Genomic DNA, 16,068 nt, shown 5'->3' with positions numbered 1-16,068 from the left:
ACCGGTGGAACGGAAGTTGCCTTTGGAAGTTGTGGGTGTCTCATCACGGAGGTTTTTAAAAAGAGACTGGACAGCCCTTTGTCTGAAATGGTACAGGGCCTCCTGCCTGACAGGGGGATGGATTAGAAGGCCTCCGAGGTCCCTTCCAACTCTGGTATTCTGCCTGCCCCTTCCTGTTTTTACCTGTTTCAGGTGGGGAAGCTTCAGGAAGAAGAGAAGAAAAATGAAAGCAGAGGGTGGGCCAAGCCGATCTGGACTGAGAGGGGCCAAGAGGCACGAGGGACACAGAGGTGTGGACAGAGAAGGGGACGAGATGGCAAACCGGAGGGGGAGAAAGACCCCTCCCCAAAGCCAAAGGCTAGGCACAAGCTGACCTGCGGATATATTAAGAAAAAAGTAGTCCTCAACTTATAACCGTACTGTTTAAAGTTACAGCGGCACTGAAAGACGTGACTTACGACTGGTCCTCACACGTATGACCACTGCAGCATCCTCTGATCAAAATTCAGGTGCCTGGCAACCAGTGTGTATTCACAACAGCTGCAGCATCCCGGGATCATTTGATTGCCCTCAGTGGCCTTCCCAACCAGTTTCTGACAAGCAAAATCAAACGGGGAAAGCCAGATTCGCTTCCTAGCTGCAGTGATTCACTTAACAGCTGCAGTGGTTCACTTAACAATTGCAGTGGTTCATTTAAGAGCTGCAGTGGTTCATTTAAGAGCTGCAGTGGTTCACTTAACAGCTGCAGTGGTTCATTTAACAATTGCAGTGGTTCATTTAAGAGCTGCAGTGGTTCACTTAACAGCTGCAGTGGTTCACTTAACTGCAGTGATTCGCTTAACAACTGCAGTGCTTCATTTAACAACTGCAGTGATTATCTTAAGGAGGAGGAGAACTGTGGGGTCCTTGGTGCTCTCTGCGCTTGGTGGTTTTCTTGCAGACATTTCATGACCCAGCTAGGGAACTTTATCAGTGCGAGGAGGAGGAGGAGGAGGAGGAGGAGGAGGAGGAGGAGGAAGAGGAAGAGGACGACTGTGGAGTCCTTGGTGCTCTCTGCGCTTGGTTGTTTTCTTGCAGACATTTCATCACTCAACTAGGTAACATCATCCATGTTAGATGGGATAACAGAGAGCAACACCCCCTCTCTTCTGGCAATGATGATGTTACCTAGCTGGGTTGTGAAATGTATGCAAAAAAAACCCCACCAAGCTCAGAGGCACCCATGGGACTTGTTGTCCAATGGACCAGTCCTTTAGCATCCGAGATACAGGCGCGACCTTCTCGCCCTTTCTCAGGCCTTCCGATGTTTCTCTCCCTGCAGTGACAGTCCTGCTCAGCGGCACACAGCCAGCAGCTGGGGACTCTGGGTTTTGAAGTCCAACACTGAAGAGGGTGCCTAGATTAGGGAAGCCGGATGGCTGCCTCGACAGTTTACTGTAGGTACTCCAGTTTGGCAGGAAATGTGGGGTTTTCTTTCTTTTTTGGAAAAAAAGGAGATTTCAGAGGGAAACGCCGACAGTCGGAACATGGGAAAGATCTCCCCATAGAAATGCTCATTTCCTCCATCCACAACACACTCCGGTGACAAAAGGGAAGCTGCCACTCCGTTGCCCAATTACTAATTCCTAATGCCACAATTATTTCCTTACATGGCAGCTGAATGGAGGAAGTACTGCAGTTCAGCAAACGGAAACAGTCACCAGCGTCAAAACTAATTTAGCAAGTAGAGTGCACACACTGACTCACACACTGTCTCTCTCTCTCTCTCTCTCTCACACACACACACCTGAATGGAAGCCTCAACTGTTCTTTCAAAACAGCAAAAACCAAGTGCTAAAGCTTAGTCTGGGGACCATGTTTTTTTTGTGCAAGTAGAGAATTAACTCATGCGGTAACACAGGGTTTCTCAACCCAGAGGCTTTAAAGTGCGTGGACATGCTGGCGGGGGGATTCTGGGAGTTGAAGTCCACCCCTCTTAAAGCATGCTGGCGGGGGGATTCTGGGAGTTGCAATCCACCCCTCCTAAAAGGCTGGCTGGGGCATTCTGGGAGTTGAAGCCCACCCCTCTAAAAGCAGGCTGGCTGGGGCATTCTGGGAGTTGAAATCCCTGCAAAGTCGCCAAGCTTGAGAAGCACAGCTCCAGTGTGTGCAAAACCGTGGAGGCATTTTGAGAAGTAACAATGACAAAGGATCACCCAGAATTTGCAGCAAAACTCAGCGGGTCTTCAGTTCTTTGGGCAGGATTGGAAATTTCTCTTAAATTCCCTCGGCCCGACATGTTCCAAGGCCTTCCTAATCCAGGCCATCATAAACATCAACCTCAGGCCATCATAAACATCAACCTCAAATCCTGGTCACTTCCTGAGTCTGCTTGTCTCAGGCCAGATCCAGTCCCACCTGGCTTCGTGGGGAGGCTCCATGCTGGGACCAGTTCAGCACCACCACCCTCCTTGCACGAATCGGGATTTCTTCAGGAAGACACGTTTGCTTGGCATCACATCTCATCCTGCAGGCGTCCTTGATTTACAACAGTTCATTTAGTGACCGTTCAAAGTGACAAGAGCATGGAAAAAACTGACTTAGGACCGGTTTTCACACTTGGGGACTGAGCAGAATTCAGCTGCTTGGCAACTGATTCGCACTTATGACGGTTGCCGTGTCCCGGGGTCATGCGATACAAGCCACTTTAGAAGCCTGAACTAGCCAGGTTTGCCACCGCACAGGTCCAAATGTTTTCTGACTCCAACCCACGGTGGTTTCTTCAGGACACCATGGTTAAATCATCCTCAGCTAAGCACAGTGGTGGGAACCAGACCCCAGAACAGAGTCTCCAATAAGGTATAAATAAAACTGCTCAAGGCTGTTGAGTGAGGAACGGAGAGAGACAGACAGGTCTGGGCAATCATCTCTTTTGCCTCCTTGATCGATGGGCTGCCCTTTTCCTATCCAGCCTCTATAAATGACCTCCTTGGTCTCCAAGAAGCCATCTTGATGATCAAGGAGAGACAACTTGGCTTATAAATCACGGGTGAAAGCCCACCCAGGGCCTTCCTGCAGCCCACCAGCCTCTTTTGAAAGGCGGATGCGCCGGGAGACGAGGCCCATAAATCTCACGGAGGCTTCAGACATCCACTTTGCCCTTTAAAGCTTCAGACTTTTAGAGTATCTCCCCGACATGCAGGGTGGGTGCCGAGTCTCCTGCTATCCCCAGGGAGTGGTGCTGCCAGCTGTGCTTGACTGAAATCTCACCGGGGCTGCCCGCCAGCAGATGTGATTAACGTCCTCCAGGGGGCTGCTCCTACCACCGTCCTCTTGTCGTGTACCCCTCTCCTTTTCCGGGGTGACCCCCATTCATCTCTCTATCGTGCCAAGGCCAGGCAGAGCCGTGGCAGACACGGCTGGCCTCCCCCGCAAGGAATCGACAGGCAAGAAAGTCGGAAGAGAGGAAAAAAGACGAGCAGGGTGCCGCTTTGGGCGATGGAAAGTGAGAAAGTGAGAATCAGCCAGGATGGCTGGGAATGATGGGGCTTCAAGGACGACACAGCTGGACGGTACCAGGTTGGGGGAAGAAGGCTAGAAAGAGTGAGAAGAAAGTGGCAGTGCCGGGATACTGGAAGAGGATTTTCCAGAGTGCCAAGGGATTAAAATGAGTATTTTAGGCAGCTGCAAGGTGGGGGTTCACGCATGGGGTCTCAAAACTGTCCTAAACTTGCACCTACAGCTCCTCATTGTATCTCCGGGAAGAGACACAATTAATTAAGTGGAACACAACAAGAGCATCCTCACACCGGCTCACAATCTCCCTCTCTCTCTCTCCCCTTCTCCCTCCCTCCCTCTCTCTCTCCCTCTCTCTCCCTCCCTCTCTCTCCCTCTCCCTCTCTCCCTCCCTCTCTCTCTCTCTCCCTCTCTCCCTCCCTCTCCCTCTCTCCCTCCCTCTCTCTCTCCCTCTCTCCCTCCCTCTCCCTCCCTCTCTCTTTCTCCTTCCCTCTCCCTCCCTCCCTCTCTCTCTCTCTTCACCCCTCCAGCCTCGTCTCTCCTGCCCACCTTACAAGGTGCCATCGCTCTGCAGAGAACCCCGCCCCATCCTTGCTCTAACCCTTGGATTTCCCTGCCCTCCAGTTCATGGCCCTGAAACCATCCAGTTTGGACTTCAACTCCCATCAGCCTTTGCAGCACAGCCAACAACCAATTGACTCTGGGAGCTGTCGCTCCAAATGTTTGCTCGTCCCCAGTACAGGCGGTCCTCAGCTTACGACCCACAATTGAGCCCCCAATTTCTGTCATTGAGTTTTACCGCTCCCTTTTAGCACCGTTCTCGCCACGCTGGTTAAGCAAATCGCCGCAGTTGATTAAGCTAGCCCCATGGTCGTTAAGTGAATCCCCACTGACTTTGTTGGTAAAAAGGTCGTAAAAAGGGGTCACGTGACCCCCGGGAACACTGCAGACCGTCATAAACATGAGCCACGTGCCCAGCCTCTGAATTTTGATCACGTGATCCTGGGGAACGCTGCAACGGTCGTAAGGGCAAGAAACGGCCCTAAGTCCCTTTTTCCCCTGGCGTTGTAACTTCGAACGGTCACTAAATGACCTGTTGTAAGTCGAGGACTGTTGTATGTGAGGAAGGAGAGGGGGAACGCCTGCAGCACCCCCATATAATAAAGGGGGCTTAGCATGCCATTCTTTATTTCTAGTTTGGGGTTCTTTGGGGTTGGCTAAGAGGCCTATCCGAAGCCTATCCCCAGGCCTAATCACGTGGGCCTTGGTCATTTGGGGAATTCAATTAATTGAACTGAATTACCACATCCTGATATGGCCTGGATGGGTAGTGTAGGCCATTATTTGCAGATAAATAACAGGACCAAAAGGCCTCGGGAGACCCGAAAAAAGGCAGGCAAAGCAAATGAAATGAAAATCAATGCAAACTTCCATTATTAGGCATCAAACCAACGAGGTTAATCGGGTAACCACGTTATAGGGACCAGTCAACTGGTGCAATCAATCCCACATGAGGTAAGGCAGCTCTGCTATTCGCAAAGAATACGGGGCATCTGCAGGTAGTCCTCAGCATGGAAGAGTTCATTTAGCGACCGTTCAAAGTTACAACGGCACTGACAAAGCTGACTTGTGATCGTTTTTCACAGTTACGACCTTTGCAGCATCCACCCCCCCCCATGGTCACGTGATCAAAATCCAGACGCTTGGCAACTGGCATGTACCTATGACGGTTTGCAGTGTCTCCCGGGGTCACGTCATCCCCTTTTGCGGCTTTCTGACAAGCAGAGTCAATGGGGAAGCCAGATTCACTTAACGTCCGCGTTACTGACTTAACAACCGTAGTGATCCGCTTAACAACCATGGCAAGAAAGGTTGTAAAACGGGGCAAAACTCACTTAGCAACTGTCTTTGACTTCACCACAGAAATGTTGGGCTGCGATCGTAAGTTGAGGATGTAATTTTGCAGTAAATTCTAAGTCAGGCTTAACGCTTGATGACTGCCTGGATCCTCGTCTCAGACTGTCCAAGCTGAGCCAGGCTGGCTCAGGAATTCTGGGAGTTGAAGTCCACGAGTCATAAAAGAGCCAAAGTTGCCTATCCCTGCTATAGGCAATTTATTTATTTTTTTCTAGCCCAATCCTGCGCCCCAAAGTATCGGGGTTTCTGCTTGCTGATCATCCGGTCAAGGAACAGTCCTTCTTTATTTCGTCTCGGCTGGCTGACTGGTTGATGAGACTCTTCGCAACACCTCCCAATCTCTAAGTCTCGCTCTTTCGCAAGATCCATCTTTCCAGCCCTGTTTATTTTAACAACGATCGGGTTTCTGCCGGCGTTCACACATCCTTCATGATCTTGTCAGAGTCTGACGCTGCCTTCCTCCCCAAAAGATTCATCTCTTCTTTCCTTTCCCCATCTTTATGGCTTCTTCAGCGCAAGGAGATAAAGCTTCCTTGCTTCTTTGAGAAGATGCTGGCTGACATTCAACATGAACCTGGCTTGCAAAAAGTCTCATCAACCAGTAAGCCAGCCAAGATGAAATAAAGGAGGACTGTTCCTTGACCGGATGATCAGCAAGCAGAAACCCCTATAGCAGGGGTAGGCAACCTTGGCTCTTTTATGACTCGTGGACTTCAACTCCCAGAATTCCTGAGCCAGCATGGCTCAGCTTGGAAACCTCTCCCTTTCCCCTCAGCATGGCTGGCTCAGGAATTCTGGGAGTTTGGACAGTATTATTATTATAGCTCATTGTAGTCACTTAGATGTTTAGATTGGATTTCTAATAATAATAATAATAATGATAAAGTTGGAAGGGACCTTGGAGGTCATCTAGTCCAACCCCCTGCTCAGGCAGGAAACCCTATACCATTTCGGACAAATGGCTGTCCAGTTTCTTCTTAAAAACTTAAAACTTAAAAACTTCCAGTGTTGGAGCATTCACCGCTTCTGGAGGCAGGTTGTTCCACTGGTTAATTGTTAATTGTCAGGAAGTTTCTCCTTAGTTCTAGGTTGCTTCTCTCTTTGGTTAGTTTCCATCCGTTGCTTCTTTTCCTGCTTTCAGGCACTTTGGAAAATAGCTTGACTCCCTCTTCTTTGGGGCAACCCTTGAGATACTGGAATGCTGCTATCCTGTCCCCCCTCGTCCTTCTCTTCATTAAACTAGACATACCCAATTCCTGCAGCCCTTTCTTATACGTTTTATCCTCCAGTCCCCTGATCATCTTTGTTGCTCTTCTCTGCACTCTTTCTAGAGTCTCAGCATCTTTTTTACATCGTGGTGACCAAAACTGGATGCAGTATTCCAAGTGTGGCCTTAACCAAGGCATTGTGAAGTGGTATTAATAGTTGAAGTTGAAGTCCACGAGTCATAAAAGAGCCAAGGTTGCTTACCCCTGCCCTAATATAATTTTTTTTCCTGTGTTCCCCACTTCCAATCACTTTGTGTGTCGGGGGAGCAGGTGCGTGTTTTGCAACCAATGCCACGTTACTGAAATCCTTCTGTTCTGAAGTGAAAAGCCCTTTAGCCTGAGCGAGAGCATTTGCTGACAATTAGAGATGCGACGCTTTAAAAAAAAAACACACACTATAGTTTCTTTCACAGCTTGGAACACTTGAAGCGGCCATTTTGAAAGGGAGGGCATTTTGAATTTGGAACATTGGCAGCCCCCTTTCCTGCTGGCCACGTATCTCGGGAGCCAAAGTGACCGTTTCCTCCGAACAGTCGGGGCTGGGACCATCCGGACGGGAGTGGCTCTGGATGAAATCCTAAAAAACGGGAGGCCAGTTTAGAAAGAGCGACGGTAGGGCTTTCGAATTCAACACTCGCGCAGGCAGAGGGAAAGGGGGAAGACGGGGATGGAGGAGAGTCAAAATGATCATCATAAAAGCTGGTCTGCCTGCTAGCGATTGGGATGAGGGGACGTCAAAGGCTAGATTTCAGTCTACAGTACTGGAATGCCAGAATACAAGAAAACAACATTGGAATACAAGCAGTATTCCAGTATTTGAGGGGCCGCCACAAAGAAGAGTAGGGGGGTCAACTTATTTTCCAAAGCAAGACCAGAAGGCAAGACAAGAAACAATGAATGTGAATTAATCAAGGAGAGAAGCAACCTGGAATTAAGGAGAAATTTCCTAACAGTGAGGCCAATTAACCAATGGAACAGCTTGCCAACAGATGTTGGGGGGTGCTCCATCGCTGGAGGTTTTCAAGGGTCTCCTACTTGAGCATGGGGGTGGACTAGAAGATCTCCGAGGTCCCTTCCAACTATGTTATTATATGTTTAGAATAACCCTGTTATTCTACCGTTGCAGGAACTGGGTAGGTCTAGTCTAATGAAAAGAAGGACCAGGGGTGACATGATAGCAGTCTTCCAATATTTGAGGGGCTGCCCCAAAGAAGAAGAAGGGGGGGTCCACCTATTTTCCAAAGCACCAGAAGGCAGGAAAAGAAACAATAGATGGAAACTAATCAAGGAGAGAAGCAACCTGGAATGAAGGAGAAACTTCGATCTTGACCGGCTCAGGGTCGACTCAGCCTTCCATCCTTCTGAGGTCGGTAAAATGAAGACCCGGATTGTTGGGGGCAAGAGGCTGACTCTGTAAACCGCTCAGAGAGGGCTGTAAAGCACTGTGAAGCGGTATATAAGTCTAAGTGCTATTGCTATTCTATTCCTTTTCCTATTCTTTTGCCGTGGTGGCACAGTGGTCAGAATGCAGCATTGCAGGCTAATTCTGCCCACTCCCAGCAGTTCGATTTTCACCAACTCAAGGTCGACTCAGCCTTCCATCCTTCCGAGGTCAGTAAAATGAGGACCTAGGTTGTTGGGGGCAACAGGCTGACTCTGTAAAGCGCTTAGAGAGGGCTGTGAAACGCCATGAAGCGGTATATAAGTCTAAGTGCTATTGTTAAACGCTCTGGAGCCCGTCCTCAGAGGATTTCCAAGCTTGGAAGAACAAACCTTGGGTCCCGGTGACCGACTCAGATGGAATCAAATACCCGAGTTGGTTTGAGTGAGTTGCCCGTTGTCCCCTCTCCCCCAAACGACAGAGGATCCGCCAAGGAAAGTTTCCAGGTCCCAACAAGGCTCTAACTTTAAAAAAAAAACTGCTCAGGATTCCTCAGCAAAGGGCAGGAACTGAGAATGCAAAGCCATGTTCACACAGTGCCAGTCTGTTAGGCTAGCTTAAGAGCGTGGGGGTTAATAGAGTTGGAAAATGGTTCATTCAGCAACCAGGTTAGTTAAATGGGCATGCAGAAATCTAGGGTCTTCAATGCCGTGGAACCGGATAGCCGGCCCCAGAGACTCAGCCGTGTTGGGCTTTTTTGCACCCTTTGAAAAGATGGCCGCTGTCTTGTTTTATTTCAAAGAGAGGCTCAGGACTCCACGTGGATTTGGGAAGGACTTCCAAAATGGCAGATCAATCCAGTCAACCTGGCAGGGTTGTTGTGGAGCAGGGGGTCTTCAAACATGGCCCTTTTATGGCTTGTGGACTTCAACTCCCAGAATTCCTCAGCCAGGCACAAGGAATTCTGGGAGTTGAAGTCCACAAGTCATAAAAGAGCCAAGTTTGAAGACCCCTGCTTGTGGATTTCAACTCCCAGAATTCCTCAGCCAGGCACGCTGGCTGAGGAATTCTGGGAGTTGAAGTCCACAAGTCATAAAAGGGCCAAGTTTGAAGACCCCTATTGTGGATGATAAAGTAGAGGAACACTGTGTAAATAAAGCTCCTTGAGTTTTGGAGAAGAGGGAGGACAAATGAATCAATTGAATAAGATATATCTCAAGCTGCTTTTCTCCTACTTCTGTGTAGGAGGAACCCTTGTTAACGTTTCTGTTGTTCATTCCCCCCCCCCTCTTAAAGTTAAGTGGTATCTTGGTACTCAACCGCTTTGAAACTCATCGAATTCGAGACTAAGTGCATTCTGACATGAAAATGTTGTCCCGGTGCTCATGGTTTCTTTGATACTCAATGCACAAGCCAGAACTTGTCTGTGTGGGCTGCCTTGTGACTGGCTACGTTATTCCTTATATGGGAATAACGTAGGAATTGTTTTTGGTACTCCTTGCGCCTCCCGGAACCAATTGAAGATGAGTACCGAGGTACCACTGTCTCCAGTTCAGTGGAGAAGACCTTCTGGAGAATAAAAAGGATGGGAAAAATAGGAATTTTACATCACCACAAGCCGCTTCTCCGTTTCATTTTATCAAAAGCAACTTTTCAAGCAAGAAGTCAAGAGAGAGACAGAGAGGCAGCGACTGTCTCCTCCGACACCCCCAATCTTAGCAATCGTCCCTCCCCCATTAAGGACCCCCATTTCTTACTATGTGCAGCTGTAAGTAGTCGCCGAGTCCAGAGGCACTGTCCACCCGCACCAGGATCGCGTTCTTCTGGTGCGTACTGAATCCCACGGCCAGCCGGTCAGCCCGTGTGCTTGGACGGTCATTCGGGGGCCAAATATAGGTAATCAGTGCCCCGCCTTTGCCAAAAATGTACGTCGTGCCAGCTGGAAAGAAGAAGGAGAAGGAGGAGTCAGCAAGGAAGGCCCAAGGAATTCCCACCTTGTTAATAGGAGGACAGTCTCTTTCCCAAAGTTTTCGGCAGATTTCCGTAAGTCAAACTAGAGAAACATCTACCTCCCATCCATCCTGATCTATTCTGGGCTCAGAGCAGGAGTTTAATGGACACCACATCAGCCCCCTTATGAGCACCAAAGAATGGAGGCCTTTGAAGTCTGGTGCTGGAGAAGACTCCTGCGAGTCCCCTGGACTGTGAGGCAATCCAACCGGTCAGTCTTACAGGAGATCAACCCTGACTGCTCTTGAGAAGGCCATATCCTGAAGTGGAAACTCAAGTACTTTGGCCACCTAATGAGAAGGAAGGACTCACTGGAGAAGAGCCTCATGCTGGGAAAGATGGAGGGCAAGAGAAGAAGGGGACGACAGAGAAGGAGGTGGCTGGATGGAGTCACTGAAGCAGCAGGCGTGAGCTTCAATGGACTCCAGGAGATGGTAGAGGACAGGAAGGCCTGGAGGAACGTTGTCCATGGGGTCACGATGGGTCGGACACGACTTTGCAACTAACAACAATAACAGCAGCCCCCTTAAGACCAATATTCCTTGGTGCTCTCTGAGCTTGGTGGTTTTCTTGCAGACATTTCATGACCCAACTAGGTAACATCATCAGTGCTAGCAGCGTCTGCTCTCAGTTTATATTCTATAATATTATTATTATCTAGAAAATAAACTGAGAGCAAACCCCACTCCTTACTAGCACTGATAACGTTACCTAGTTTGGGTAATGAAACACAAACTAGGTAATAAGGAAACCACCCAGTTCAGAGAGCACCAAGGAGAACCTCATTTCAACCCTGAACTACAAAAATTCTCCTTTGTTACTATTTTTTTTCCTATTTTTTCCCCCTCCTGGCATCCGTGTCAATGAGATCCCTTTCTCTCAAATTGTTAGGGTGGCTCTCAAAAGCCCTGCTAATTACTGCACACAAACTCTGCGAAACGCTAGGCGGCTCTACAAAGGAAATGCTCCTCGCAAATAAATAGAAATGATGATGGGGGCCTCCATTACGCCGCCACGCACACGTAGAAATCAAGGCACCGCGGGGTTTGTTGATGCTTTTATCACAGAAATGTATTCCGGGGAAGAAATCTTAACATTTGTAAACAACGGCGGAGGGGTTGACATCTTTCTCAGAGCAGGGGTGGGCAAACGGCGGCCTTGGGCCTGTCTACAGCCCCCCCCCCAGGAAGAGTTCCTCTGCTTCTCGCAACGGGCCGATGCAAATTTTAGATTTACACAACGGTCACAGTGTCCCAGGGTCATGTGAAGTGACCGAATCCTGCTGCAATCACCCAGCAGATGGGGGGGGGGGGGAAAAAAAAACCAAACCCCCCCCACCCCACCCTCGCTGCCAATCCTCAACAGAAATGCTCACAACAATGAAAACCTCGGACAGGCCATCAGGACTACCGTTATATGCCGAGGCCTAGTGGTACCTATTTATCTACTTGCCTTTACATGCTTTCCAACTGAAAGAGGGGGGGGGGGTCAGGAGCTGGGGCAAGGGCTGACAAGCTCAGCATCTTTAACCGTCTTTCTGCCTGCAAGGAATTATTTCAGGACAGGTCAAAATTCTACAGCAGGGGAAGAAAACTGCTTGCAAACGAGATTGGTGTGCGTGTGTGTGTGTATGGGGGGGGAGCAATGGTGGGATTCAGCCAGTTCGTACCACTTCGGCAGAACCGGTAGCTAATTTTCTGTTGCCCAGGCTCAGAAATGGACGTCCGGAAGCGGCATCCATGAAGAGAACCGGTTGTTCACATATTTGAATCCCACCACTGGAAGAAGGCATAAGAGAGATAGCAAAAGAAGGGAGGGAGGGAAGAAGGAAGGAAGGAAGGAAGGAAGGAAGGAAGGAAGGAAGGAAGGAAGGAAGGAAGGAAGGAAGGAAGGAAGGAAAGAAAAGAGGGACGGAGGCATTGGTGGGATTCAGCCGGTTCGTACCACTTCGGCAGAACCGGTAGCTAATTTTTTGTTGCCCAGGCCCAGTACGGACTTCCGGAAGCGGCATCCATGAAGAGAACCGGTTGTTCACATATTTGAATCCCACCACTGGAAGAAGGCATAAGAGAGATAGCAAAAGAAGGGAGGGAGGGAAGAAGGAAGGAAGGAAGGAAGGAAGGAAGGAAGGAAGGAAGGAAGGAAGGAAGGAAGGAAGGAAGGAAGGAAAGAAAAGAGGGACGGAGGCATTGGTGGGATTCAGCCGGTTCGTACCACTTCGGCAGAATCGGTAGCTAATTTTTTGTTGCCCAGGCCCAGAACGGACTTCCGGAAGCGGCATCCACGAAGAGAACCTGGTTGTTCACATATTTGAATCCCACCACTGGAGGGGCGGGGGGGAGGTATTGGAGAGCGTGATGTCCGCATTCACAAAATGACTGACAGGAGGTGGATGGGCAACGGGGAGAGGAGCTTACCGACGAACAAAACGGCATCCACAACAGCGTGGCCGCTCGTACGCAAAGCCACAGGAGCCCCGGGTTTTAAACCTCCCACCGGATCCTCCGTCTCGGCTTCCTTAACTTACTCATTCAGGTGAGCCTGTTTCCAGCCTGAGTTATTTCCCCCTTTTTTTAATTTCCCAAGAATGCAACTTGGGAGACCTCGGGAGCGTTAAGCCTTCCAGCCTACTGGATCATTAAAAAAGAAAAAAAACAACAACCAAGAACTGTAGATAAAAAGGAGGGCACCAGGGAAGGCACCACAGCTTCTGAATGCATTTTGTCTTTTTTGTAAAGAGGCACGGAGCTCCGTCTCCAATCCAGACCCTTTGAAAACCAGGAGTCCGTGCCCGAACGATGCGGGGGGAAAAAACCCGGGGAAGCAGAAGGGAGACGGCTCACATGCCAAGCTTGATGGGTCCCACCTGGGCGGCTTGACCGGCCACTTGACCGTCCCTGTGCCACAATTCCACGGCTCAAGCCAGCCCAGGAGATTCACCACCCGCCTGGCGAGCTGCTCCAGGCCTCGGGAAATTAATGCATCTTTCATAGCTCCGCGGCGCTGCAGCAAAACGCCTGGCAAATTGAAATGGGCGCGCATGCGCCTTTTCGTTCGGGGGGGGGAGAGAGGGCAATGCCTCCCTCTCAGCTCCTGATGCCAGTGAGACAAGGATCGGCTTCTAAAGCAACGTTTCTTGAGCTTGGCCACTGTGTGGCCTTCCAACTCCCAGAATTCCCCAGCCAGCATCGCTGGCTGGGGAATTCTGGGAGTTGGAAGTCCACACATCTTAAAAGTGGCCGAGGTTGAGGCCGCAAAAGGGGATCCCGTGACCCCTCCCATACGAACCAGTTGGCAAGCATCCAAATTTTGATCCCGTAACCCCGGGGATGCCACAACAGTTGTTAAGTGTGAAAAAGGGTCACGAGTCTCTTTTTTTTTTGCCACTGCAACTCTGAACGGTCACTAAACCGTTTTCAATCAACGACTATCGGTATCTTCTCCCAACCCAGCCATGATCCATGGTGGCTTGCAATGGCCCTCAACTCCCTTTCTTTAGAGCTGAGAGATTTTTTTTTGGGGGGGGGGAATGTTAACAGGCCTCTTCAGACAACCAGCTGCATTCACACAACTCCTTGAACTGGAGCTGTGAGAACATCTGGCAGAAAAAAAGAGGTTGAGGCTGCATTTTCACACGGGCTCCTTTTAAGCTTAGATTTCCCCCCCCCCCTGGGCATTTCTGCTTTGGATGCGTTTAAAAAATAAAAAATTACGTTTCTTAACAATTAAGCATACAGCGGAGTGTTTTCTCGAAGCCAAGTAACCAGTGCATATAATCTGAGATAAATTAGATTATCTCTGAGCCTGGTATGCTCCAGTGTTGGAGCATTCACCGCTTCTGGAGGCAGGTTGTTCCACGGGTTAATTGTTCTCACCGTCTAACTTTTGCAACCTTCTGATCAGCAAAGTCAATGGGGAAGCCTGATTCTCTGGGACTCACTTAACAACTGCAGTGGCAAGAAAAGTCGTAAAACGGGGCAAAATTCACTTAACACATGTCTCGCTTAGCAACAGTGGGCTCAATGGTGGTGGTAAGCCGAGGACTACCGGTGTAATCTCCCTTAGGCAGATTGCAAGTGCCAGCAGCAAAAAACTGGGGAGGGGGCCCTCCCTATATCAAAATTGTTGTCCATTATTGCTTTCTGTAAATCATCTCCCTGCCCTGGCCCAAATCTCTAGGTTTTATCGTGGATCTCCCTCTGGCTGATTGCTGCCGAGTCTTTCACCCGCTCCTCGGCAGAGAGACCAAGTAATTTCACAGTTATTATTTCAAGGCCTGGGAAGATCTACCCAGGACAGGCAAAAGACAGTTTCTAATGTCCAGAGTTTCCAAACAATTCAGCACCTCTGCCACACAACACTCCAGATTTAACAACTGTCAGTAAGACAGATATAAAAACAAGAGACTTGAAGAGTGGACGTGGCAGAGCCCGGAGACAGCAGAAGAGAAAGAACTGGGGGGGGGGGGGAATTAGAAAATGCAAAGATGTACAAATAGAAGGAGCACGATCGTGGCGGAAAAAAAGAAAAGAAAAAATAATCTCAATAGCAATAGGCGCCTTGGGTGCAATCAACATCTGGAGCATCATTTGAACAACGCCAGCGTTGACAAATTCACCATCAGTCAATTGCAAAAAGGCAGTTTTACCTGGAACAGCCTCCATCCTGCGACGATACCATTAAAAAAAAAAAATCAAACACTAACATCTGTCTCTCCCTGGTCCTGGGGAAGGATTGGACAGGTAGACAAAAATGCCAAATCTAATCTAAACATCTGGCTGATTCTGCAACCTTCCACCGTAATAAGAATCACTTCAGCTTGTCAGAAACAAGAGACTTACAAGAAGCCCTTGACTTACAACCGCTTGTTTAGTGACCGCTCAAAGTTACAACGGCACTGAAGAAAATTACTTATGACCCTTTTTCACACTTAACGACCATCGCAGCATTCCCCACGATCACGCGATCAAAATTCAGACGCTTGGCAACTGGTTCATATTTATGACCGTTGCCGTGTTCTGACGTGACTGTGGGCAGCCTACAACATAACAAAAATATGAACCGATCGTCACAATAAAATTAACAGAGAATCAGCTGGAGGGGGAGGAAGTCCAGTATCCCATGGGGTAGAATCTTCTATTTAATCCAGAGGTCCCCAATCTTTTGGGCACCAGGGACCGGTTCCGTGGAGAGAGGGTTTTCCGCGGACCGGAGGGTGCGTGGTTTTGTGCGCTGCCTGCATCCCGCGGATGGGGCTTTGCTTGTTTGTGCGGACCGGTTGCTGGCATGCCGCGACCCGGATCCGGTCCACAGACCAGGGATTGGGGACCCTTGGTTTAATCCCCCTGCAGAATGGCAGGCTCCCCTCCGGGCCCTGGGTCAATCGGCAGAGCCAGGATTTCAGAGCCAGGGTCTCCGACGGTTCTCGCGGCACCCCCCCATGCTGCCAGTCTCAGCCGTTCATGCGCCAAATAAACCAAAGCAGGAAGGGAGCAGGCGGTGTGTGGGGGGAAGCAACATGAAAATGTAGGTCACCAATGAGATGGCAGGAGGTTCTCCCCAGAGTTGAGGGGGGGGAAACGGGCAGCCCTGAATAATTCATCTTCCCATTGGGGCCCAAAGAAGGTGGGGGGCTTGGAAGAGGGAGAGCCTCCACCACCCCCCAGGACCAGGCCAGAGACCACATGCTGCAGAAATGCTGGTTGGGAAGAAATGCAGAAGTGTGGAGGGAGGGTGGACATCAAAGGAAGCCGTTCCCCTCGCTGGGTGGGAGAGCATAAAGCAGAGGAATCCCCTTGGTGGCTTTCTGCGCATGGGCAGAGGAATGCTCCCCTCTCCCTATTTCTGCGGAGGGGGGGAGCCTGCAGCTCCAGGACCCCCTTCTGCAAGGGAAGGCTGGGGGATGTTTGCTTCATGTCTCCATGAAGCAAAGCAGAATGAACCATTTAAATTTAAGCATCCTTCAAGAAAGAGCTGCCTCTGTGTGTGTGTGTGTGT

General features: G+C 49.6%; 1 protein-coding gene across 1 annotated transcript in view; it reads right to left on the bottom strand.

The window, feature by feature from the left end:
- NRXN2 (neurexin 2) overlaps positions 1-16,068 on the bottom strand; it is a 253,526-nt gene that overhangs the window by 56,407 nt on the left and 181,051 nt on the right. The window contains exon 17 of the mRNA XM_029284646.1: positions 9,819-10,000. Coding sequence (XP_029140479.1) covers positions 9,819-10,000 — 182 coding nt within the window. The remainder of the gene's footprint in view (positions 1-9,818; positions 10,001-16,068) is intronic.

This window comes from Protobothrops mucrosquamatus, unplaced genomic scaffold, assembly GCF_001527695.2.
Source record: "Protobothrops mucrosquamatus isolate PMUCROS unplaced genomic scaffold, P.Mucros_1.0 scaffold787, whole genome shotgun sequence".
NCBI classification, from domain to species: domain Eukaryota; kingdom Metazoa; phylum Chordata; class Lepidosauria; order Squamata; family Viperidae; genus Protobothrops; species Protobothrops mucrosquamatus.
Note: the sequence above shows the minus strand (reverse complement) of the source record. Positions and strands in the feature narration are given on the sequence as shown.